At 48.5% G+C, this 24,196-nt stretch overlaps 1 protein-coding gene across 6 annotated transcripts in view; it reads right to left on the bottom strand.

The window, feature by feature from the left end:
• HSF2BP (heat shock transcription factor 2 binding protein) overlaps positions 1–24,196 on the bottom strand; it is a 119,550-nt gene that overhangs the window by 15,668 nt on the left and 79,686 nt on the right. For 4 of the 6 annotated variants that reach the window (XM_032790171.1, XM_075074035.1, XM_075074032.1 and 1 more), the window contains one exon: positions 20,267–23,855. The exons of 1 other annotated variant lie outside the window; for it this stretch is intronic. In XM_032790171.1, the coding sequence (XP_032646062.1) occupies positions 23,647–23,855 (209 nt within the window). In that variant the 3' untranslated portion in view covers positions 20,267–23,646. Of the gene's footprint in view, positions 1–5,555; positions 5,637–20,266; positions 23,856–24,196 lie in introns of those variants that run through there. One more of the 6 variants, XM_032790175.1, reaches the window with a different exon arrangement.

Consider the following 24,196-nt stretch of genomic DNA (forward strand, 5'->3'; position numbering starts at 1 on the left):
ATAGTCCCCCCACATAGGTATTCCTGTTCCAGTCAAGGGTGGCCTTTTCCAGTTTAGCTTAAACTGCTTCTAACATAACATAGCCTAAAGAACTTATCTGGAATAAGAATGTGGTGCTCCCCACAATAGCAGAGTTCTGATTGTTATATTTATATAAAAACTTTAAAAGATTATAAGGAATTTTGTTTTGGAACAAAAAACTCACATTTCATTCAGAAAATATTGAAACAAGATGTTTCAGCATCAAATGGTCTCATTTTGGTTTTTTTCCTAAATGAAATTGAACTGAAATCAATATGTTTTTCAAAAAAAATTCTCATTTGGACCAAAAAGTCATTTATTGGTCAAAAAAAAAAAGTTTACATAAAAATTTCTGACTTACTCACTGCTCCCTTGGCTTTTAAAGACCTTGCCTCACGTCTGGTTTTACTGCTGGGGATGCCTCTTCTTGCTGATACTGGGAGATGAATAACTATCCCACTCTCCCAAGCTTTTCCTGTTGCTTTTGGGAGCTAGGGGCAATCTCTCATTTGTCCTAAAAGCAAAATCATTGTTATCAGAGCTCAGAAGCAGGAGAACCTGAAGTCTTTAGTTCTGCCTTGAGCTATGTCTGCAGTCAGTGTGTTTAAGAACATTTGGGAAGAAGTCAAGCAGATGCATGTGTAGAGCAGGGGAGCGGAAAGGAAGCAAAATAGTGAAGATAAACAGCAGTATTTTACTTTCTTCATTTCCAATAGAATGACATTTTCAAGCTGGAGAATGCAGTTAAACAAATATGACATTTACAGATTGTTTTCTCTCATTAGTTGTTTGTTATGGCCCAAGTTAATGTCCTTAAAATCACTCCTTCTGATGGCACTAGCACGATACGGCTTCTGGAAAGTACAAATTTGTAATAAACTATCAAGCTTGGACAGGTGCATTAGAGATTAAGATACTAAACATGAACCCATTAAGATCTGTGGCAGCAATTCTCAAACTGTGGGTCAGGTACCCAAAGTGGGTCATGACCCTGTTTTAATGGGGTCTCCAGGGCTGGTGTTTGACTGACTGGGGCCTGGGGCCAAAGCCCCAGCCCCAGCACCCAAGGCCCAAGCCCCACTGTCCAGGGCCCTGTGTGGCAGGACTTAGATTATAGGCCCCTACCCTGGGAAGAAGCCCCGGGGCTTTGGCCTCCTGCCCAGGGCAGCGGGGCTTGAGCAGACTCAGGCTTCCATCCCCCTTCCTGGGACCATGTAGCAATTTTTGTTGTCAGAAGGGAGTTGTGGTGCAATGAAGTTTGAGAACCCCTGATCTATGGCAAAGCTCCCAGTGGGAACCAGGGTCAGACGTTTACAGTACTTTCGCAAGCATCCGTATTGCTGGAGAGAATCCTTGCCTGGGAGTCAAGAATTCTAGGTTTAATGTTGAATCCTAACTGTTACTTTCTGCTGTAGTGCTGTGAAATGGCAATTAGTGGGATTTCCCATTCATCAGCAAATACATGGAGCCAATATTAATTCTGTAAGACCAAAGATCAGTGGCAAATAAAAATATATATATTTGGAGATATACTTATCTCATAGAACTGGAAGGGACCCTGAAAGGTCATCAAATCAGCCCCCGGCCTTCACTAGCTGGACCAAGTACCAGAGCCAGAGGGGGAGGCTTCATGGAGCCGCCATGGGGCAGGGCAGTACAATGCCCCTGGATTTCCCCTGAACTCCCTGGCTTCCACCTTCATGGGTACTCAAAATGCCCCTCCGGTCCAAAGCCCTTGGCTACCTACCCTAAAATGCACAAGTTCCCTCTAAAGCCACCATCTGCTTACTGAGCTGAGGTACTGGTGGATAGTACAGAAGCTTCACAATTCTATATGACCTACAAGAAAGGAGCATCTTTCCCCACAGGCATCCCCAACCCATTTCACAGGGATGTGTTTTTGTCCAGAGGAGGAAACGTTAAATAAACATATACAGTACCTTGTAAAATATTACCCCAGTCATAAAGGCTATGTGAGTTGAGTTGCTTGTTGAGGATCAACAAGGTTTTAAATTGGCAAACTTATTACAAATAATCACATAACTTAAAAATGTACAATCAAGTTTACTTTGTGCCCTCTGTTGGAGAGCTCTCCTGTCTACCCTTCTTCGTGTGCATATCTACTCCACGTGGCATTCTGTGATCAGGTCAGTGAGGGAAACGGAAAGAGCACCAGCGTCAGAAAAATTCAAGAAAGCAATCCAGTTCACTCCAATTTTACACACAAATTGGACTTACTAAGAGGGATGTTAGTTCAGAACCTATTACACGTCAGAGCATTATATTCTTAAATGAACCACGCTCAGCTAGCTCTCCACATTTAAAAATAGAAAAGAGTCAAACAGAAGTAGTGATGTGACTGGCTCAGAGGGAGCAAGCACATGCAGCCCCAGGGTGACATCTGTATCCAGTTGGCTGGGTACCTTTCATAGCATTTGCTGATGAAGTTTGCTCTGCACAATTTGTTGGCCTTGCACAGAAAAGCTGGTTAAACCCCAGTATATCATAGTACAAAATGGGTCAAATCACCATTGCTATCGAGTTCCCTCATACAATGGAGCGTTCACTTAAAAACCTCCAGGTCAATAAATAACTAAAGCTGACTGCATCTCCTGCATAGGCATTTTTTGGTTAACAGAGCCTTAAATTCAAACAGATTCCAAGTCTACTGCTATTCACCACAGAAAGAAGCATTTTAGGTCATATATGATTTAACTTGATACTGTAATGTCACTGTTAAACAGAGCCCTGTAAACTGTCATATCCCCCTGTGTTCAATGCATAAACCAGTGTTTATTCCATTTTTGTTCTCTATGCAATTTGCTCCTGTTCCACATTAACATTTCATGGACATAGTAGCTAAGCAATAAACATCAACAACCAGTCAGCTTTTCCGATAATAGGAATTGCCAGACTGGCTAAGACCTATGGTCCAGCTAGTCTAGTATCCTGTCGCCAACAGTGGCCAGTACCAGTGGCTACAAGAAACCCTGAAACAGGCAACTAAGAAACAACCTACTAGTAAGGGAAGTTTCTTCCAAACCCTGCTCCCCAGGTCTGGGGTGGCTTATATGTTCTAGGGAAAGATGGTTTATATCCCTTCCAAATTTTGTGGACTTTAAAAAATCCTATTTTATATAATTGTTGATTTCTATTTATCCGTATCTAGGGTGACCATATTTCCTTATGCTGAATACAGGACACCTGGTAAAATTACTCATATTCAAGCAAGTTCAACGGCACTCAAGCAGAACTATACAGTACAAACGTTTAAACTACTATCAAACTAACTGAATCCCTGTTAAAAATACTGCGTAGCTGAATTCTTTTTATTTACCTTCTTATTTTTAAGGCTTTAGCATTCACACAGGGAAGGGTGACACACCCCTTCCCCCCCACCCACACACACTTACTCAGTCTCCCATACCCCTCTCTCACATGCGGGGGTGACCAACTGACCCAACCCTCCCTATCCATTTCTCTCCATCCTCCTTGCCTGGCTGGGTCCCCGGGATGGACCTGCCTCTCCTAGTACCTGCCACCACAGCTTCCCCAGGCAACAGGTAGGGTCTCATGCCCCCTCCCCCAGATTTCTACCAGGGTTCGCATCAGAATATGACCAACAGCAGCCTTTCAACATTGTGTAGGAGGGAAAGGAGTTGCTTCTAGCAGCAATGGGAGGAGGTGGGGAAAGGATGACCTGCCCCATGCCTCTGCTGCTGGTCACCAACATGATCGAGCCACCTCCGGCTATAACATGGGCAGGAAGGGGTTAAGCCCCAAGGATGCATTGTGCACCAGGGAACCCGACTGCAGGGGCTCCAGGGAACCCAGCCAGAGAGGTGGCTCAGCGGGGGAGAGAGAGCAGACCCGGGCTTGCTGGGGGCAGGACCCAGGGCCAGGGGTGAGGTGCTAAACCCCTTCCCCAGGGGCTGCTGTGGAGCCTGCAGGGTCAGTTTGTGAACAGTCTGGAAATTGCTTCCCCCTACTCCAGAGCTTAGCTGAGGGGCAGAGAGGCTCCCCCATACCAGCCCCGTGCAGGGCTTTGGTACATGAAGGGCTTGGCTCCTCCTGGCCACACGGTCTTAGGCATCCCTGACAGGCAAGAGGCAGTGGGGGAAGGAAGCAATCACCAATGTAGTTTATTTACAGTATGTAATCTCACCATATACAGCAAGGGAGTTACCATCTGAAGGACTTTCCAGCTGCTACAGCCAAGAAAGACACTCTCCATCTACTCCCTGGCTCCCCCCTTTCTGTCTATCCCCTTGACTTCCTTCCCCTGAGGCTTTTATGCAGCCCTGGGATAATCAGGCTGGCAGCTGTTTCTCCTTTCCCAGTCAGGCACAGGTTTCTCTAGGCAGCTCCAATCTACCTCCCTTAATTGGCATTGGCATGACAGAGGGCTGGCTCAGGTTTCCACTTCAGGACCCCGTCACACAGACAACCAGTAAAATTTGGCCCCAGATTTAGTTATAAAAATAAATCTATAAAACCTAAGACCACAGAACAAAATTTTCATTGCAATAGGTCTGATCAACAGCGGAGGAAGACCTTTGCATCAGATTTTTTGTGGCAGAAGAAGAGGCAAGACTTGGTAACAGCCTGGAGGTATAGGGAAAAGGAGAGAGAGAATTGTAGGACTGGAAGGGACCTTGAGAAGTCTTCTAGTCCAGTCTCCTACACTCATAGCAGCACTAAGTATTATCTAAACCATCCCTGACAGGTGTTTGTCTAACCTGCTCTTAAATACCTTCGACAATAGAGATTCCACAACATTCCTAGGTAATTTATTCCAGTGCTTTACCACCCTGACAGTTAGGAAGATTTTCCTAATGTCCAGCCTAAACCGCCCTTGCTGCAATTTAAGCCCATTGCTTCTTCTCCTATCCTCAGAGGTTAAGGAGAACAATTTTCATCCCTCCTCCTTGTAACAACTTTTTATGTGCTTGAAAACTGTTATGCACCCAGACTCAAAGGAGTCTGTGGTAAAGGAGTGCTGATCCAAGGTCTTGTGAAGGGGGAGGGGAGAAGACTTAATGAGAGGTCCCACAGGGCGTGGAGTGTGAGAGGGTGATGGGTAGGGTTGCCACCTCTGAGGTACAAAACAAAAGGGGGGATATCTGGGATGATCCTGAGCCCACAAAACAGGACACCCAACAGTGCATGCTGAACACCCTGCCAGATTTCTCAGTAAAATACATTACCAAAAAAAAAATGATGATCCTGGGAAAATCTGGACAGATGACAACCCAGATGGGCCTGCTAGAGGGAGATCCTGGAGATGCACCTATTTCCAGCCAGTCCATTGTCAATGTCATAGACTCAGCTAGTTCCCTCAGGTCCCAGTCAGTAGGAGTTACAAAATAAATGAGACAACCCATTTTCAGAGACGTTTGGTCATCTTACACAATTCCAGACCCTGCATCACTCTCCCCCCACTCTCCAACATACCTTTACAAGTCCTGTGGGAGAGGAACAAGTGGCCTTTAACCCGTTCCCTTTTCCAGAAGTCTTTCAGGAGCAAGAAGTAGGCCTGTTCAACCCCTTCCTTCCTTATTCAAGGAGATCATCGTCCTTCAGCTCACCAGGAATCTTCTGGCCAGGGAGCACAGCTGGAGAATGAATGAGAGCACACAGGCCTTTAAGGGGCCTGGTCCTGAGCAAAATCTCACCCTTAGCCAATGCCTTCCCAGGGCCCACCGGAATTTGTGTCCACATTTAGTGGCGTTCCAGGGTTTGTCTTTTTCTGTCACCCTGGAAAATGAGCTGCCCAGGTGGGGTTATCGTTTCCCATTTCCCTGGGAGAGCGAGTTCTTCCCTCTTTCTCCCCTTCCTTCTTTACCCTGCTTCCTGGAAATGGGTTCTCTCAAGCCAATGGAGCCTCCTTCTTCCTTCTCCTCCATTTTGCTTAGAGGTTGATTGAATCCCATGGACAGGGGTCATATCTCTTCTCCATACCTAGGCACTGTACTGCCCTCTTTCCTATTCTTATCCCGGGGATGGGGGGAGTTGGCTCTCCAGAAAAGTGTGTCCTCTTTGCCCCGTTCCTTGAACTTGGGATCTTCGCAGAGTTCTCCCAGCTTTCTGCACTGGGGCCAAGGAGATGAGGCTGCGGATATTCTCTCTCCTCTCCAATCTACTCCTGGGGAAGTGGGGAAGACTAGGAGCACTGGTGCCCTCCATCTGTAGCTTACAGCTGCTGCTCTAAGCAGTAGCAATCTGACTTCAGAGCACCAGCTCTAAAACCCTTGTGTTCACCACCTAACTTGACTTCACCACATCTGAGTGGGATTGAAATTAGGCAGGACAAATTTGCCCATCCCTTTTTTCATTTGCTTTTCTATACCATGGTGAAGGCAGCGTCTACTGAGCTGAAAAGCATCAACATTTATATCTGGGTAGCGACTGCCCCATTTGGCACTGTCGATAGCTTTCATTATTATTTCTCATTTGCCTTACACTAGGTCCCAACTAAGCTCAGAGCCCCATTGTGCGAGGCACTGTACACACATATGGGAAGAATGGCTCTTTGCCCTGACAAGCCAGACAGGGTGGAAGAAAGGAAGTATTATTATCCCCATTATATAAACAGAGAGCTGAGGAACAGAGGCTAAGTGACTTGCCCATGGTCACATAGGAAGTCTGTGGCAGAACAGGGAACTGAATACTACTCCAGCACCTCAACAATAAAACTATATTTCTTCTCTAGATGGATGAGCTTTAGGAGTAGTCTTCAATTCAATGTTCCTGCTAATTTTTCCCATGCATGTGTGGAATTAATTTTGTTATGTGCATCAACGTAGAGGTGATGTGTGGCCAGGGTGGGGCTGAGGGGTTCAGAGTGTGGGAGGGGGCTCAGGGTTGGCGCAGAGGGTTGGGATGTGGAGGGTGAGGGCTCCGGCGGGTGATTCAGGCTTGGGGGTGGGGACAGGACAAGCCTCTGGTGGGCTGGGCAGGATTGTGTATCCACTGCGTCCGCAAGTTTGGACAATCACAGGTCCGACTGGCCACGGTTTGCTGCTCCAGGCCAATGAGAGTTGCTGGAAGCGGCGGCCACTTGGCCCACGCTGCTTCCAGCAGCTGCCATTGGCCTGGAGCAGCAAACTGCCAGTGGGAGCTGTGATCATCCAAACTTGCAGAAGCGGCGGGTACACAAACTGGCCTGGCCCACCAGGGGCTTTCCCTACACAAGCGGCAGAATAAGTTTGGGAACAATTGAATTAGAGGATCCCTTAGTAGGGAAGCTAAGGACCTCTCATCTCCTCCAAGAAAATCAAATACTGGATTAAAAAAAACCACTTCAATGGTTAAAACACAAATATTACAATTTATTTAGTAAAGTTAAATTTCTGATTGTTAATGCAGGGCTGATAATTGTTTTACAGCCTCTTACTTTCAGGACCGGCGCTAGAGGTTTTAGCGCCCTAGGAGCATGGCAATTTCACCGCCCCGCGTGCTGGTGCCGCGGCTCTGGTGGAGCTGCCGCAGTCGTGCCTGCGGAGGGTCCGTTGGTCCGCGGCTCGGGTGGAGCTGCCACAATCATGCCTGTGGGCAGTCCACCAGAGCCGTGCAAGCAGCCAACCGTCCGCAGGCGCGACTGTGGCAGCTCCACCGGAGCCGCGGACCAGCGGACCCTCTGCAGGCACAACTGCGGCAGCTCCACCAGAGCCACCTGCCGCCCCCTCCGGCAAAATGCCGCCCACCGATAATCCTGGCGCCCTAGGCGATTGCCTAGGCCACCTAAATGGAAGCACCGGCCCTACTTACTTTGGCCCTTTATAATGAATGACAACATCGAAAATTAGATCAGTTTTTAGCAGTGACCACCACCGCCAGCAGCCTCCTGCTCTAAAATATCCATTAACAATTGAAAATGCCCATTACAATTAAAAAACCATTATAATTAAAAATCAATTTTAAAGCACTTTCTCCCTTTCCACATCCTGACAAACATTTATTGCCATGTGGCATTTCAGAACTCTGTGCTGAGCAAAAGGCTCACAATACGCTCCAAGTCAGAGGGGCTTTGCTGTACACAGTGGTGGCTCCAGGCACCATCATGCCAAGCACGTGCTTGGGGCGGCAAGCCACAGGGAAGCGCTCTGCCTGTCGCCGCAAAGGCGGCAGGCAGGCTGCCTTTGGCGGTATGCCTGCGGAGGGTCCTCTGGTCCCGCGGCTTTGGCAGACCTCCCACAGGCATGCCGCCGAATCCACAGGACCGGGGACTCCTGTAGGCAAGCCGCTGAATCCACGAGACCGGGGACCTCCCGCAGGCAGGCTTCCAAAGGCAGCCTGCCTGCCCTGCTTGGGGCGGCAAAATGCCTAGAGCCGCCCCTGGCTGTACAGCATCTATGAAGTAAAACTATTCATTAATTGGCTCCTCCTGGTGGGTAATTTTAATGTGGGCTTCATTATGGTCTCACATTCTTAGTCTAACTTTGAATGCTCCCCCCTCCCTAAACCAGTTACAGTAGGTCTATTGTTTTTAGCAGCTGACTTTAAGATTTCTGATCCTTAGATAAGGCCTCATATTTGATTGCATTTAGGGTTGCTGTTGCTGCTTATGTAACTAGTCCTGCACCTTTTGGTCTCCTGCCATTCAGAGCCGCTGCATCGAGGCTGCTGAGGGGGAACATCCTTTCCCCCTGCTTCCTTAACCAAGATCTGTCTGCTGCTAGATTAGCTGCCTGGGCACTGGAGACACTGGCTGTGTCAGATATGCAATCTCTTAAGGTTTCCGGGGCAGTCTTACATATTGTCAGCATTGTTAAAGTTGAATAGCTCAATGGCTGATCAGGGCAGCACAGGACATAATTTCTAGAGAGACTTCCTGTGAAGGCTTCCTTACTGGAATGGGAATGTCTCGTTTTTCCTCTGCTCTTCATATTTCAGAGAGATTAAATTTCTGCTGCAGCAGAGCAATAATTGTGTTCATGATTATTACTCTGCCAGAATAAACGTTACTGGTGGAATGAAAGAAGGGAAGCAGTATATACAGGATGAGTAGTAATCATTACTGGTCATTTCTCGTTATCAGATTAATAACATACGTGAATGGAGATAACAAGGTTACTCACCTTTGTAACTGTTGTTCTTCGAGATGTGTTGCTCATATCCATTCCAGTTAGGTGTGTGCGCGCCGCGTGCACAGCCGTCGGAGAAACTTTTACCCTAGTAACACTCAGCGGGTCGGCTGGGCGCCCCCTGGAGTGGCGCCACCATGGCGCCCCAGGCCAGTAACGGAGAAAACTTCTTAGCCTATCAAACTAGTTAACACTCACAGCATGGGGCGCGGACGGTCGCAACTGGAGACGCCGCCCTGGACCTCGGCGCCCCACCAAACAATAGGGAGGCGCCACATCAAATACTCTGTCCCAGCCCGACCCTGCCACCTCTTCAGTACTACCTTCTTGCCGGCTTACTTTCCGACAGTGGGGTACTAGGAGGGTGGATGTGAATGTGATCAATGAAGTCAATTTCACATCTACTACGTCGAAGAACAATCAAGGCAATCATCATACAATGGTGAGTAACTGTTTTAATCCACTTCCGAGATGGAATTTGCTCATATCCATTCGCAGTTTAGGTTGATTTTCAACAAGTCTCTTACCTAGGCGGAGGGGTCCGGAGCAAGACGCCGGCAGCCTGGAGTACCGGCCACTAATCAAAGGCCGCATCGTCTCCGAGACCGCTGTACCAACTGCACCAGTGTGAAGGTGATCAAGTCAATGACCCCTGCGCTAAATGGACCAGCGATCCACAGGTCGCAGCACACGGCAAAACTCTATCTCTGACGGGCACGTGCGCACCAGGAAGCCAAAAGGTCCGCCTGAGAAGACCTGCGCCTTCTCGCCGGTGGAATGCGCTGTAAGGGTCCGAGGGGAACATGAGCTAGCGTCGTAGCACGCGCGAAATACAGGCCGTGAACCCAAGCAGTGAATCCTCTACCTGGAGAGAGACTGTGTAGACGTTCTTCATCCGCCACTATTCCGCAATGGGCCACAAGACGATCGCGGCACAGACTTTCCGCGATGGGCTTGGTGTTGTCCGCTCCACAAGAAAACACGAAAGCCTACAATCTAGAGCACGCTCAGCAGCGCTCTGCGCACATCATCCAATGGTGTGTAGCTGGCCAGCTGCGCGTCCCCCCCTGAGAAGCACTTGAGGCTTCGGAAGAAAACCGGGGAGAAAGATGTTCCTGCTAGTATTCCGGAAGGGCAGAACACTCACTCACCTAGGTGAGCAGAGAATGCCCGAGGATGAGGATCACATGTAATTGAGCAGGCTGCTACCCATGTCTTCAACTTCGGGGAAGACAGCCGTACGGAGGTCCACAGTGAGGGCTCTGAATCTTCCGAGACCCTGCGTCGTGCCGAGCGTGAGTATCCGTGATCAAGAAAGCGGCGACCGAGACGACACACCGTCTTCCACGAAGGTAGCAGAAGCGAACAAGTCGCAAGCGGCCACAAAGTAGGCTCCAAGGCAGGGCTGGGGCTGCGAACATAATGCTGTCCAGCGGAATACAAGTTTCAGGTTGAGGACCATGAGGTAGTAGGGTCCCGGGGAGTCCGATGAGGGATGGCGACGTGGAACGGTTGGGGAGGGCAATAAGTACGCTCCAGGGCCTTCATGATGAAGCGAGAGACTACTGGGTGAGAAAGGCTACACTGCGAGTAACCTCCCTCTCCTGGATGGTCAAGGTGGGATATCGCTGCCAGGTCACCTTAAGGGAGGAATGTTCGACCAGGCCCTCCTGCTTAATGGTGCCAGCAGGTAGTCAAGGATTGTCGGGGGATGACGCCTGTAAGGAAGGAGGAAAGCATCGTGGCCCGACTGCGCACCAGGCCGTGAAGCGCCGCGTTCCATATTGGCCACATCCATCTATGTCCGGCGCGCTGGTGGAATTGGCATTCCTGCTACGAAGGAGGATGTGCTGCAAGACGAAACACCGAATTGGAACAGCGCAATTCGTCAGCGTTCAGCCATGCAGGAGCCACGCCGTGAGGTGGAGGGATCGCAGGTCTGGGTGACGAAGTCTCCCGGTGGGGATCCGTGGGGGGGTCCTGTGTGATCAGGTCTGGACACAGGGGAGGGGAATCGGAGCGGCTACCTGACAGATCACGGAGCGTGGGTGTATCCAGGGTTGCCTGGGCCACGCAGGCAGCATGATCAAGATAAAGATGGCGCTTGCTGTCCCTGCGAGGGCCTGAGAGCAGGACTGACCCCCTGTGCACCAAGGGAAACGGAGGGAAGGCATAAAGCAGCGGGTGTGCCAGAGAGAGGAGGAACGGTGCGTCCGTCAGCGATCCGAGGGGAGAAGGCCCTGGAATGAGCAGAACTCCTGGGCACATTCCTGTTCGAGTGGGAGGCGAAGAGGTCTATCCGAGGGGAAACCCCCACCTCTGGGAAGACGGAGTAAATGATGTACATCCGGCCGGTATCGACCACTCGTGGCAGAGGAAGGACCTGCCTCAGCCGATCCGATCCGCCAGGGTGTTCCGGACTCGGCTGGGAGGAAGGATACCACCACAGTCCACCTGGAGGGCTATGCAGAAGTCCCCACAGTTGAATAGCCTCCAGACACAGGGGAGACGAGCGGGTCCCTCCCTGCTTGTTGATGTTGTATGTACATGGCCATTGTGTTGTCCGTAAAGACGGAGACACAACGGCCACGAAGGTGCTGTTGAATGTCTGGCAGGCCAGACGAACAGCTCTTAGCAGCTCTCGGACGTTGATATGGAGGTTGAGCTCATCGTACGGCTGACCAACGGCCCTGGGTCTGCAATGCGACCAGATGGGCTCCCCAGCCGAGGGATGACGCGTTCCGTCGTAAGGATTAGTGACTGATTTGCTGTGGATGAAATGGTATCCCCGCACAAACCAGAGACGGGTCCAACCACCAGTCGAGGGAGCGTAGGACCTGGAGGGATCGTGAGCAGCACGTCCATTAGAGTTCCTTACGTGGGCGGGCAAAGACCGAGTGGAGCCACGTCTGAAAGGGCGCATGCGGGCCTGGCGTACTTGGTGGTACATAGAGTGTATGCATGCAGCCATATGTCCAGAAGAGCGAGGCAGGTGCGAGCTGAGGTTAGATAAGCGGCTTGCAAGCGCCGTATGAGTGAAGTGCCCGCCAGGAAGCGGGCTTTGCGGTAAGTGGGGCTCTGGCGAGGAGGAGTCCAGGGTCGCTCCTATGAAGTCCAGTCTCATGTGTGTTGGAATGAGAGTGGACTTCTCCGCATTGAGGAGGAGGCCCAAGCGGCCGAAGAGGTCCATGATCACGGAAACGTGATGACGGACTTGGGCTTGCGAGGCGCCTTTGATGAGCCAGTCGTCCAGATACGGGTAGACATGTATCTGTTGCCTGCGAAGGTGGGTGGCGACGACTGCCATGCATTTTGTAAAAACCCTTGGGGCCGTAGACAAGCCAAAGGGGAGGACAGCGAATTGAAAGTGGTGTTGGTTGATTGTGAACCGAAGGTACTTCCTGTGCGGGGGAAGATCGCTATGTGGAAGTACGCGTCCTTCATGTCGAAGGGCGGCGTACCAGTCTCCAGGATCCAAGGACGGGAATAATAGTTCCCAGGGAGACCATGCGGAACTTCAACTTGCGTAGCCACTTGTTGAGTCCCCGCAAGTCGAGAATAGGTCGGAGACCTCCCTTGGACTTGGGGATGAGGAAATAGCAGGAGTAAAATCCCTTCCCCCTCTCGGGTAGCGGAACTTCCTCTATGTCTCCTGCAGTGAGGAGAGATTGCACCTCGTGCCAGAGGATTTGCTCGTGAGAGGGATCCCTGAAAAGGACCGGGAAGGGGGTGGGAAGGCGGGGATGAAGCAAACTGGAGGTGGTATCCTTGCTTCACCGTGCGTAGCACCCACTGGTCGGAAGTAAGATGTGACCACGCCGGAAGGAAGTAGGAGAGGCGGTTGGAAATGGGGGAGAAGGATCCTGAACTGAGTCTGGTAGGCCGTCCCGGGCGTACCTTCAAAAATTGCCCTTGGGCCCAGGGTGGGGCCTTAGAGGGACCTTGAGACTGCCCCGCGTGGGGGCCAGACTGGCGCCCTTCGCCCACGCCTGGCCTCGCCTCTGTTGAAGTCCTGCCAGTTTCGAGGCGGAAAGTACGTGCGGCGGGGGTTGGGGCCTAAAGGGCCTACGTTGGGTCATGGGCGTGTGCATCCCGAGGGACCTCATGATCACCCTGTTGTCTTTTAGGCTTTGCAGCCGAGGGTCTGTTTTGTCCGAGAACAAACCCCGGCCCTCAAAGGGTAAGTCTTGTAGGGTGTACTGCAGTGCCGGTGGCAGGTTGGAGGCCTGGAGCCAGGAGATTTGCCTCATTGTGATACCTGAGGCTACAGTCCGGGCAGCCGAATCGGCCGCATCAAGGGAAGCTTGGAGGGAGGTCCTGCCAACCTTTCGCCTTCCTCCACAAAAGCTGCGAACTCCTGGCGCGAGTCCAGGGGCAGCAACTCAGTAAAGCGGCCCAACCTCCGTCCAGGTGTTAAAGTTGTAGCGGTTCAACAGAGCCTGCTGGTTGGCCACTCGGAGCTGCAAGGCACCTGCCGAGTACACCTTACGGCCTAGCAGGTCCATCCGTCTAGCCTCTTTGGATTTTGGAGCAGGCGCCTGTTGGCCGTGGCGCTCCCTGTCAATTGACAGATTGTACGACTAAAGAGGAGGGAGGAGGGTGGACGCGTACAAGTGTTCGTACCCCGGGAGGGTACCATGTACCTCCTCTCCACCCCTTTAGCCGTTGGCGGAATCGAGGCTGGAGTCTGCCACAGGGTATCAGTAGCAGCCTGGATGGTCCTGATAAATGGTAGGGCCACACGCGTCGGGGTGTCAGCGGCCAGGATGCTGACCACCGGGTCGTCCACCTCCGGCACTTCCTCTACCGGGAGGTTTATGTTGAGAGCTACCCAGCGAAGAAGGTCCTGGTGGGCTCTCAGATCTATTGGCGGCGGCCCCGAAGAAGAGGACCTGCCACGGCCTCATCGGGAAGAGGAGGAGGATATCCCGGGAACGAGTGGGTCCTGAATGGCACTGTGGTCCTGTGGCCGTTCCTGCTCGAGATGCTCCGGGAGTCTGGAGGATGGATGACATGGTCCTTCTGACTCTGCGGAGGAGGGCGGATATGGTGGCTTCCAGCGCCCTGCGTTCCGAAACAAGTGTAGGGGCCGGGACCAGGGGAGCACCTGGGCTTGATGGTATGCCCAGGGTGTCCAGAAGGGCCATTGCTGCTTGTCCTGCATCCGGGGGACGTGCATCTTGAAACAGTCCCGCGGCCATGTCAGTATCTCGGTCCCGGCTATAGTAACTACCGGCCTGCGAGGAGGCCGACTCCTGACCGGCCGGCCACAGAGGAGCCGCAAACGTGGGCACCGAAGTGCCAATAGATCGAGCAGCTCTGGGTCTTGGGGACCGGTGCCGTAACGGGTATCGGTACCGCTAGCCCGACCGGACCTGCGACCAGCTCTGTGCCGGGAGGTCGACCAGGACCTCGAGCCCTTATGGCCAGATCGCGGCTCCTGTGAATGACAGGTCCATGTAGCAGTGCGGGAGCTCGACCGGTGCCCGCGAATAGCAGGACGGGGAGCGAGAGATGGACCGGCGTCGTGGTGAGCGGTGCCGCGACGGTGAGCGGTGCCGAGGTGAGCGGTGCCGCGAAGCCGAGCTGTGGCGCGAGCGGGAGCAACGCCGAGATGTGGAGAGGCAACGGGAGCGGGACCCTCGAGCGGTGGCCATCCAGAGCGGTGACAGAGGGCGGCTGTGGTAAGAGCGGCTTGCCTCTGGAGAGAGTCGCACGGACCGGCGGTGCCGAGGGCACGGGCGGTGCGGGTCCGTCAGGGCAATGAGGTCTCTTGCCGCTGAAAAAGTCTCCGGCGTCGAAGGCAAGGTTAGCTCGACCACGGCCGGTGCCGGGGAGCTTCCAGGCATCGGACTCGATGGCCCTCGTGGGCTGGAGTCAACGGGGCCGTTTAGGCGGCGCCGCAACTGGGGCCGGTGCCAGGGCAGTCTGCCTTGGTTGCAGTATCTGCCTGCGGTGCGGGCGTAGAGGAGCCGGTCGAGGCTTAGCCGACTTCGACCTGGAGAGAGGGAGCGGCGTGGGGCTTCCTTCGGCGTCGACTGCGCCCGGTGCCGAGGAGCCTTCGCGGTGCTGACCGTGCTCGGTGCCGAGGGGGCAGCGTCACTCACTTGCTGGCTAGTACTCGGTGCCGGCGAGGGTGCTAATGCCACTTCCATAAGGAGCTGCTGGAGTCTAGCGTCCCGCTCCTTCTTCGTGTGCGCGGCTTAAATGCCTTGCAAATGGGGCACTTAGAAGATAAGTGCGATCCCCAAGGCACTTAAGACAGGAGTCGTGGGGATCTCCTGTTGGCATTGGCCTATTGCAGGCCGAACACTGCTTAAAGCCCGGCGAGCCAGGCATGGCTACGGTACCGGGCACGGGGTAGGGGAAGAGCCCCAGACCCGCGAAAACTATTACTAACAAATACACTAACAACTATAACTTTAACTGACAATAAACTAATTAACTATGTAAAAACAAGAACGATTAAGTAACAAAGAACAAAAAACGAGCGATTAGCTAGGGAAAATGCGGAGGTCAGGTAAACTGCACTCCACTGTTCCAACGACCGACACGGCGGTAAGAAGGAACTGAAGGGTGGCCGGGGTCGGCTGGGGTATTTATGCGGCGCCATGGTGGCGCCACTCCAGGGGGCGCCCAGCCGACCCGCTGAGTGTTGCTAGGGTAAAAGTTTCTCCGATGGCTGTGCACGCGGCGCGCATACACCTAACTGGAATGGATATGAGCAATCACTCGAAGAAGAATTTGTGATTCTTTGTGGTGTACACAGTATGGAGGGTCCAATGTATTTTCCCAAATGCTAGCTGTGGACAATGAGGTCTTGCAATGCCGCACAGAGCTACAAGAACAAGTAAATATTAGGACTGTAGGGGGTTTACACATCTACACATCTATATGCAAGTGAAATGCAGCTTTGGGCTCTTTGGCAGTTGTCAATATGTCATACCGGTGTTGCAATGTGTTCATGTGCCTGTGACAGGATGAGCAAAATGTACAGGGCTAGTTATCCTAAGGTTTCACACTGTCCATCAAACTATAAATTGCATTTCACTCCTTGGTTCATGACACTCAGGAGTTATCCCAACGGACTCATCCTTATTTACTGGTCTCTGTCAATCTCCACTGGCTCATGTTTGTCTATTTAGGACAATCCTGTAGCCAATCAGCACTCAGCTATTGTCTGCATCAGAAAGTGTCACAGGTTTAACTTAAAACCTGTTTTTACAGCAGTTTAGTTAAACTGACACAAACCCATCTGTAGACACTTTTTTTCATTTAAAATTGGCTGATTAGCTTAAATTAGTCCCTTGCCAACTAAAACTGAACCAAAATAAACCTATCTGAAGGATCTATGTTCACCAACTCTTTTGCCCAGTTTAAATCAGTTTAAAATCACACCTTAAGTTACACAGATGCAACCTACTGGCAGTCAAGCCCTGAGTAATTGTTGAGTTCTCCTTCTCTATATTAATCTTTATATTGTTTTATTACTGGTGCTGCTTTTATAGCTTGTCAGCGGGCATTGCCCTGTAAAACACGCTTCGTCCATTGCAGGGACAATTGTAAAGATCATTTACTTAAATTTTGGCCAGGTCTGATTTCACTCTTGTTCTGTTATACACAGTCTCTGCTGTTTCCTCCTGTATGGTCAGAGAACTCATGTCATTTTATTATTCTCTTTACACTCAACTTTCTGACAGTAGGCTATAGCCTAGCATTTGTATCAGTGCATGAATGCTCCCCCTCTTACTGCAGACTTCTCCGAGCTCTGTTGGACCTATTCAGTTTTGTCCGATAAGGTTTCATAACCATTAACGTACTATAGGTGGGCAAAGCTTGGCTTTAAAAGCTTCAGTCATTCAGGTCACATTTTAAAGGATTTCTTCATCAAACAACTTCCCTGGTGATTCTTGCAAGTTCCATCTGTACTGGAGCTTAGGGGAGGATTCATGAGATGGTTCCATTGAAGTTAATTTACATCAGCAGGGGATCTGCTGCTAGAAGCTTAGGCCTTGGCTACACTTGTGAGTTAGAGCACATTAAATCAGTCCTAGGTGCCCTAACTGCCAAGGTGACCACACTGGCAAGGCATGTAGAGCACCCCGGACTCTGCGGCTGGAGTCCCCCTGGTAATCCACCTCCATGAGAAGCATGGAGCTTGCTGCGCCCCGGCTGGAGCACCACGGGGCTTGTGTGGACGTCCTGGTCAATAAATGCACCCTGATCGGCCTCCATGAAGTGTCTCACAGAGGACAGTACAGCCCTGAAACAATAAGTTGCCCTTGCCCTTATGGTTACTCACCATTTCGGGGCTCTTGTTGGTTATGTGCGCTTGCTTTGGGACAGAGACTTTCTGCTATTTGCACTCTGCTTGTCTTTTAAATTCGGCCAAATCATTGCTCTGTCTAGTATTAACAATGTTGCCTCTGTTACATGTTGCATTTTGGCTTTACAGATGCACCCCTGAGATCCCAGCCATCCTTGTTATCAATGGCCAAAAGGCTGCAAAGAATCAGGAAGTGGCCGCGAAGTAACAAGGAGGACATTCTGCATGCAGTCATGCAGCAGTCCCTTACTGAAAATCAAAAAGTACCAGCATGGTGGGAGACCAAAAGGAGGCTCCGCCAAGAGAATGCAGCTCACTGGCAACAAACCACAGAGCAACTCGTAAGCATTATGGAGTGCCAAGCAGACTCAATGCAGGTGCTCATAGCACTGTATATGGACCAGATCCGCACCAGCCCCCACCCCCTCCAGCCCTTTCCCCAAAACTCTTTCCCTTGTGCCCCTATGTCACTGTCAAGCCACTTTCCCCAACATCTGGTTTCTTATCACCACCAGCTGCCTCCAACACCTGTAGCTTCACCACCCAAACCTGCAAACTATAACCCTTACCCACTGCACTCAACCCCCATCACCATGCATTTTGCCAGTTTGAAGTGCAGCACTCACTGCACGGCCCTCCAGACAGGAAGGCTGACTATGATAACACAACATACACAAATCTGTGACTGTTTCATTCCCCACCCCGCCCCCTTCCCTCCTCCCACACAGCACAGATGTGTCATGCTATGTGTGTTTCCCCAGCAGTTGTGTTCCTTTTCAATAAATGATTTTTTTGGCTTTGCAAACATTCTTTATTGCATTAAGTAAAAGATAGCGTAGCCCATGAAAGCAACAGGCACTGAAAGTCAGTGCTTCATACACAGCAAACACAGATGCCTACTTGCACTGGAACCACTGCACTTCACTCCTGTGCAGGGCACCAAACATTACTGGTGGCTTTCAGCATCAAATTGCTCCCTTAAGGCATCCCTAATCTTTACAGCCCCGCATAGGCACCGACTCCGTGGGTGCTCTGGGGCTGGAGCGCCCATGGGGAAAAATTAGTGGGTGCCCTGCACCCACTAGCAGCCAAGCTCCCCACCCCACCCCATCTCACCTCCTCCTCCTCCCTTGAACACACCTTGTCCCCGCTCCTCCACCTACCTCCCAGCGCTTGCCACAGCCAAACAGCTGGGGGGGAGTGGGGAAGAGGTGGGGCTGGCATTTGGGGAAGGAGTCAGAATAGGGGCAGGGAGGGGGCGGAGTTGGGGCAGGGACTTTGGGGAAGGGGTTGGAATGGGGGCAGGAAGAGCAGGGCAGGGGTGGTGTCAGGGCAGGGCCGGGACAGAGAGGGGTTGAGCACCAGTGGAAGAACTAGCTGTAACGGTATAGTTATGCCAACACGGACATAGTCACATGAACCTTTTACCTATAGAAGTCCTACTGAAACAGAGCTAAGTTACTTCTGAAGAGGTGTAATTATTCTGATAAAAAGTATGAGACAAACCAAAAAGAGACAAAATGTTGGTGAAGTCAAGGTAGTTTCTCCTGGAAACCCCCCCCCCCCCAATATACCATTGCAAACTATCTGGTGCCAGACAAGGCTATAGAACATAGATGTCGGTGCCCCAGGTCCCCAGAAGAGTTAGAACATGATTGTAACAGAATTATTAAGGCCTATGTTGTGTGTTGCCACAAACCAAGTTCTAACTATGTTTGTATCTGCATTCCCAGGTCATTTAAAACTTGACTCTAAGTGCATTGGCTACACTTGCAAATATAGCTCACCGGGAGTTAAACCAGCCCATAGAGACCGTGACCTGGAAAGCGTGGCCATGTATTCACACAGTCAGCTGCAAGCACATTGGCATGGCCACATTTGCGGCACTTGCAGCAGCATTGGGAGTGGTGCATTTTGGGCAGCTATCCCACAGAGCACCTCTTCCCATTCTGGTGCTGCAGCTTGTGGGAAGGCGGAATGGGAGGTGCGGGGCATTCTGGGTCCTGTCCAATGCCCTGTGATGCATTGCTTCGCATCCCAGCAGATCCCACAGAACTCTCCAAGAGTTGGCATGACTCAGTTGCCACGTGCATGGTACATACCTCTTCAAGGAAGCAAAGTTCAATTTTAATTGCACACTGTGATCTGTGAGGTAAATAAGGATTTTACTACAGGGATTTTTACAACAGATTTTTGACCTTTTGGCTCATGTTAAGCGTAAGCACCAAATTCTGCTTCCATTTACACTGGTGTAAATCCAGAGTCACTCCATCACTGTCCTCAGTGCAAATACCAAACTATAGTTCTCCTCTTGATGGCAACTCTGATTAACACTGACGGGAGCTGACAGTATCCAACAAGAGAAGTGCCTTCAATGGTGTTATTCTGGATTTACATGAGTGTTAGTGAAAGCTGACTTTGGCCCTAGGTAAATTAATGTTTTGGAGGAGAAAAAGGTAAAGTGTTTAATCACCTGCCATATGGAAAAAACCCAAACTTTTCAAACTGTTGCACACAGCACAACACAAATTTCCAAAATATTTAGTTGTTTTTAGACAACTAAAATTTCTAACAGCCTGAAGTTTCAGAACTGAGGGAACATTTACAACAAAATAAAACCAGAGATTTATAATGCAGAAGTTGACAGATCTTTAATTACAGTAGCACTAAAAGATGTTGCTACTATATCACATGTACTATATATTATCTATGTTCCTCTTTTTAAGAAAAAAATGGCACACACTTCGAAGTCGTTTGAGTAACATCTGTTTATTTCAGTAAAGCCAGCTTGTTTCCCCTGTTTATAAACTCCCCAAAATGTATATTTTTGGGGGGGGGGGGAGGCACAATACTCTAACTACTTAATTTCCAGTAGCGGTCACATGGAGATAAATCAAGGCACTACATGAAGACTATTCACTACAAAAACATTCAACTCAGAGCAGGTGTAACTGATACAGTGCTTCAAATGGTGACTCCCAGCTTTAGTAACACTGGATAAGATAAACTGTTTGCTCTGTTTTATTACTAGTGAGACAGCAAAACCGAAAACAACTGGAACTAGGGTATGTCAGATTATCTGTGTTTGGAAGCCATCAGACTTTACTCCCACTACAAAGGGTTCTATTAAATGTAATCAGTAACAGATTGCTTCCAGATCTCAGCAATCAGGAGAAGGAGGTTGACTCCTGAGCCTACTGAATCTGGGATACAGGAAGAAAAAGATAGCAACACAATATTAAAGCTATAGATAAGTACTACAGCTAGTAAGGCACTATTTATTCCACCACAATATTTAAAGAGTGAAGGCTTTCTTGAAAAACAAATTTAAAACAGGTTTATCTGACTTCAAAACAGTTCAGCCCTTGTGACTCTCAAACTTTTTTGTGTGAACTGAAAAAAGCAATATACTGAACTATCATTTCCTTTGCACCAACAAAACCCAAACAAAATACCTTTTCTTTTGCATAAAACCAACAACAATTTCACTAAGAACTGTAATAAACAGGTTGAATACGTCAATAAAAACAACTTGTTTAAAAATGTAATAGCGATCTTAAAACATTATTTGTTTTATTCCTGTTTGTTTCTGGAGTTTTTCATAATTCAAGTGTTTCAGAAGATGCAGTTAGTTTTTCAGAGCCAGCTATACTTTTACTTATTTATTAAAATAGCATAATTAAATTTTTAAAACTAAATAGGCATTTCCACAAAGTTGGCGGATCCATAGCATTACGTCTGACTATGGGGGCCCATAGCCCCAGCAAGTTAAATCTTGGAGAAAGGGAGCTGGGAGATGTACTGATGCTATCAGATTAACTGATTAATTTCCAGTAGTGGTCACATGGAGATAAATCAAGGCACTAAATGAAGACTATTCACTACAAAAACATTCAATTCAGAGCAGGTATAACTGACACAGTGCTTCAAATGGTGAGCCCCCAGCTTTAGTAACACTAGGTATGATAAATGTGTAAGATAAAGACAAGATAAAGTTGTAAGGTTTTTACCAAAGCCTCCAATGTGGATGGAAGTGCTGAGTGTACCTACATACACACACACACTCACACTTTTTTTCTGTTGCTTACTGGCTTCCAATGGTTTGAGTAAAAATATTAATGGGAGAACACCCCTCAGCTGAAAAGTATGTGATTAGACTGTTTTTTGCCTTTTACTATACTTTAAAATTAAACACTTTCTTGAGTTGATGGTCTCTAGTTTCCTAGACTATCACCATTTTGACTTCATCATGGGATGGTGTCTGGTCAAGGTAAGAAAACAAATCCAAAGAAAATGTATTTTAATAATGTGTGAGATTTTACTCTGATCAACATCTATCCATAGTGAGTATTGTATATTCTTGGATCAGAAATCATGTAACTCCCGCTAAGTGCTCTTGGCATCTCTTTTTTACACTTATCCTATCTAACCTCATTTGTGGTATCAGTCTCATATTTTGCGATAACCCTTTGATTTATGGCATGCATTCTGGGAAGTTTATATATTGTATTTTGTTCATTCAATGCTAATTAGGATCCACTGAATTTTTTAGTATGTTGGCGAATTACTGAAACGAGGAGCTTTACATCCATTTCTACTAAATTTTCTAACATTGAATATTTGTAACATTGTGCAACTATGTCTTTATCTAATGCATTTTATAGTTCCTCAGCTATAAAATGACCCATTGACCATAACAGCTAATTAAGGGACAAAATGCATTTATTCTAAGGACTCCACCCTAAACAGAACAAGTTTGTGTATATATTACAAAGAAGTAGCTACAAGATTCTTTCTATGTATCTGACTTGACTTGCACTTGATTTAATGTAACCAGGTATGCTGTGTTGTGTCATCAATGAGTTCAGTGGCACTGGAGCCCCACTTTAGCAAATCACTTAAATGTGTGCTTAACTTTAAGCCTGCGGTTAAATCCCAAATCAAAGTTAAGCCTGTGTTAACTACTTTGCTGAACAGGGATGGAACTTTCAAGCTTTACATTGTTTTTTGTCTTGTGCTACTACTTGAAGAATAAAAAAATGCTGTAGCGTGGTGCAGATGCAAGACACATCAACAAAACTGTCTAAAATTGATTTGAGTAGATTGTGTTCTGAGTCTTCTGCACAGATGATTTAGAAGACACCAATGCTGCGTTTTTGTTAATGTGTTGGCTTCATCAGTGAAGAACCATAACACCAGTGGATAAGAGGAAGTTGTTGTTTCTGTAAAAATACATATCTTATCTGTCACTGTTTCCAACACTGTCACATTGCAAGCTATGTTACAAACACAAGAAAACAGGAAATGACAGCGTTATTGATACACATAAATGATAGCATCGCAAAGTATATAATATAGTTGGTTTGGGTTTTTTTTAATTGAGGTAAGCAAGCTTAGCTCTAAAAAATAATGAGAATTTCAAATAAATACAACAGTGTTCATGACAGAGCAGTAATTAATTTTAGCCTCTTTGGCTACAGAACCAGGTATACTGAGACCACAGCACTCTTTTCCCTTCTGCAGGGCCTATGGGAAGCTCAGTTGCTATTATTCATGGCAGCTGTAAAGTCAGTTCTCCACCAACTCTACTGAATTTGAATGAAAAATTCTAAAGCAGAATCTAATACACTCCACACAATTCCAATTGTCTTTGATTAGAAAGGATAGAGAAAAGAAACAGTAACAATAAAAATGAAATTTCTTATGTCTTCTGAAACACTAGAGTTATAAAAAGCATCAAAGTTGACTTTTAGCACACCAATTATTAGAGATGGATTGAACTGGACCAAAAAGGTTGGCTATCCTTGAAAATAAAGAATGTGCTACCTATAATTCAGATGATTATTTTATTCCCTATGTATCACCAGCAGGTCATATGGTTTGGATCACTTTTGAAACACGTTATCAACAAAATCCTATGAAATAAATTAAACCTGTCATTCTTCTGGGAGCTCTTCTAGGATTATGTTCAGGCACCTAACAAACAACATATGTTTTTTCCCCAGGTATTATTTGGATTGGGTTACCTGGCTAGCGGCAGGGATTCTGATACAGGTAACTAGATAGATTGAAATGATTCAATCCAAGTCCACCTCTACTAATTACTCAATATGTATATTTTTAATCTGCTATAATATTTTGCATACTCTTGCAGCATAAAAATATGGAGTAAATATAAACATTTGATGTCGTAACACTCTAGTGAGTATGTCTCTACACTTCACACTCTAGGATTTTGAGGTCTTCAAGCAGTTCTTGCGCCAGTGTTTGCAGCTCTGTGTTGCGGCTCTTTGACAGCGCTATGATACGTTGAAATGGCAAGGTGTCACGCATCTCAGGTGCTGATTTTGCTAAAACTTCTGGTTCTAGAATCACAGACTGGAGAAGCCGTAGAACATGCAGACACACTTCTGTATCTGGGTCTAGAAGTGAGGAAGAAAAGATTCCTTGTTACAAGCCAGGACTAACATTATAGCTCTACATCACCATCCCCCATGGACCCTGGGTAAAGAGAAAGTGGCTGAAGTTCTGCTATTCTCAGCTGCTGAAATGGCCCTTTGGGGCTGCCTGGCCCCCAAATATGAGAAGATATAAAAGTGGCTTAAAACCACCACTGCTCTTCTCCTCAATTCCCTGTGTGAAGCACTGGTTGGGAGGAACTGGTAATCAGGAATATTTTGTTCCCTTCTTCTTTACTCCAAATGTAGCAAATCCCACAGATACGTGGGTTTACCAACAACTTTGTCAGTAACCAAGATTTACA

This window comes from Chelonoidis abingdonii, chromosome 1 (assembly GCF_003597395.2).
Source record: "Chelonoidis abingdonii isolate Lonesome George chromosome 1, CheloAbing_2.0, whole genome shotgun sequence".
NCBI classification, from domain to species: domain Eukaryota; kingdom Metazoa; phylum Chordata; order Testudines; family Testudinidae; genus Chelonoidis; species Chelonoidis abingdonii.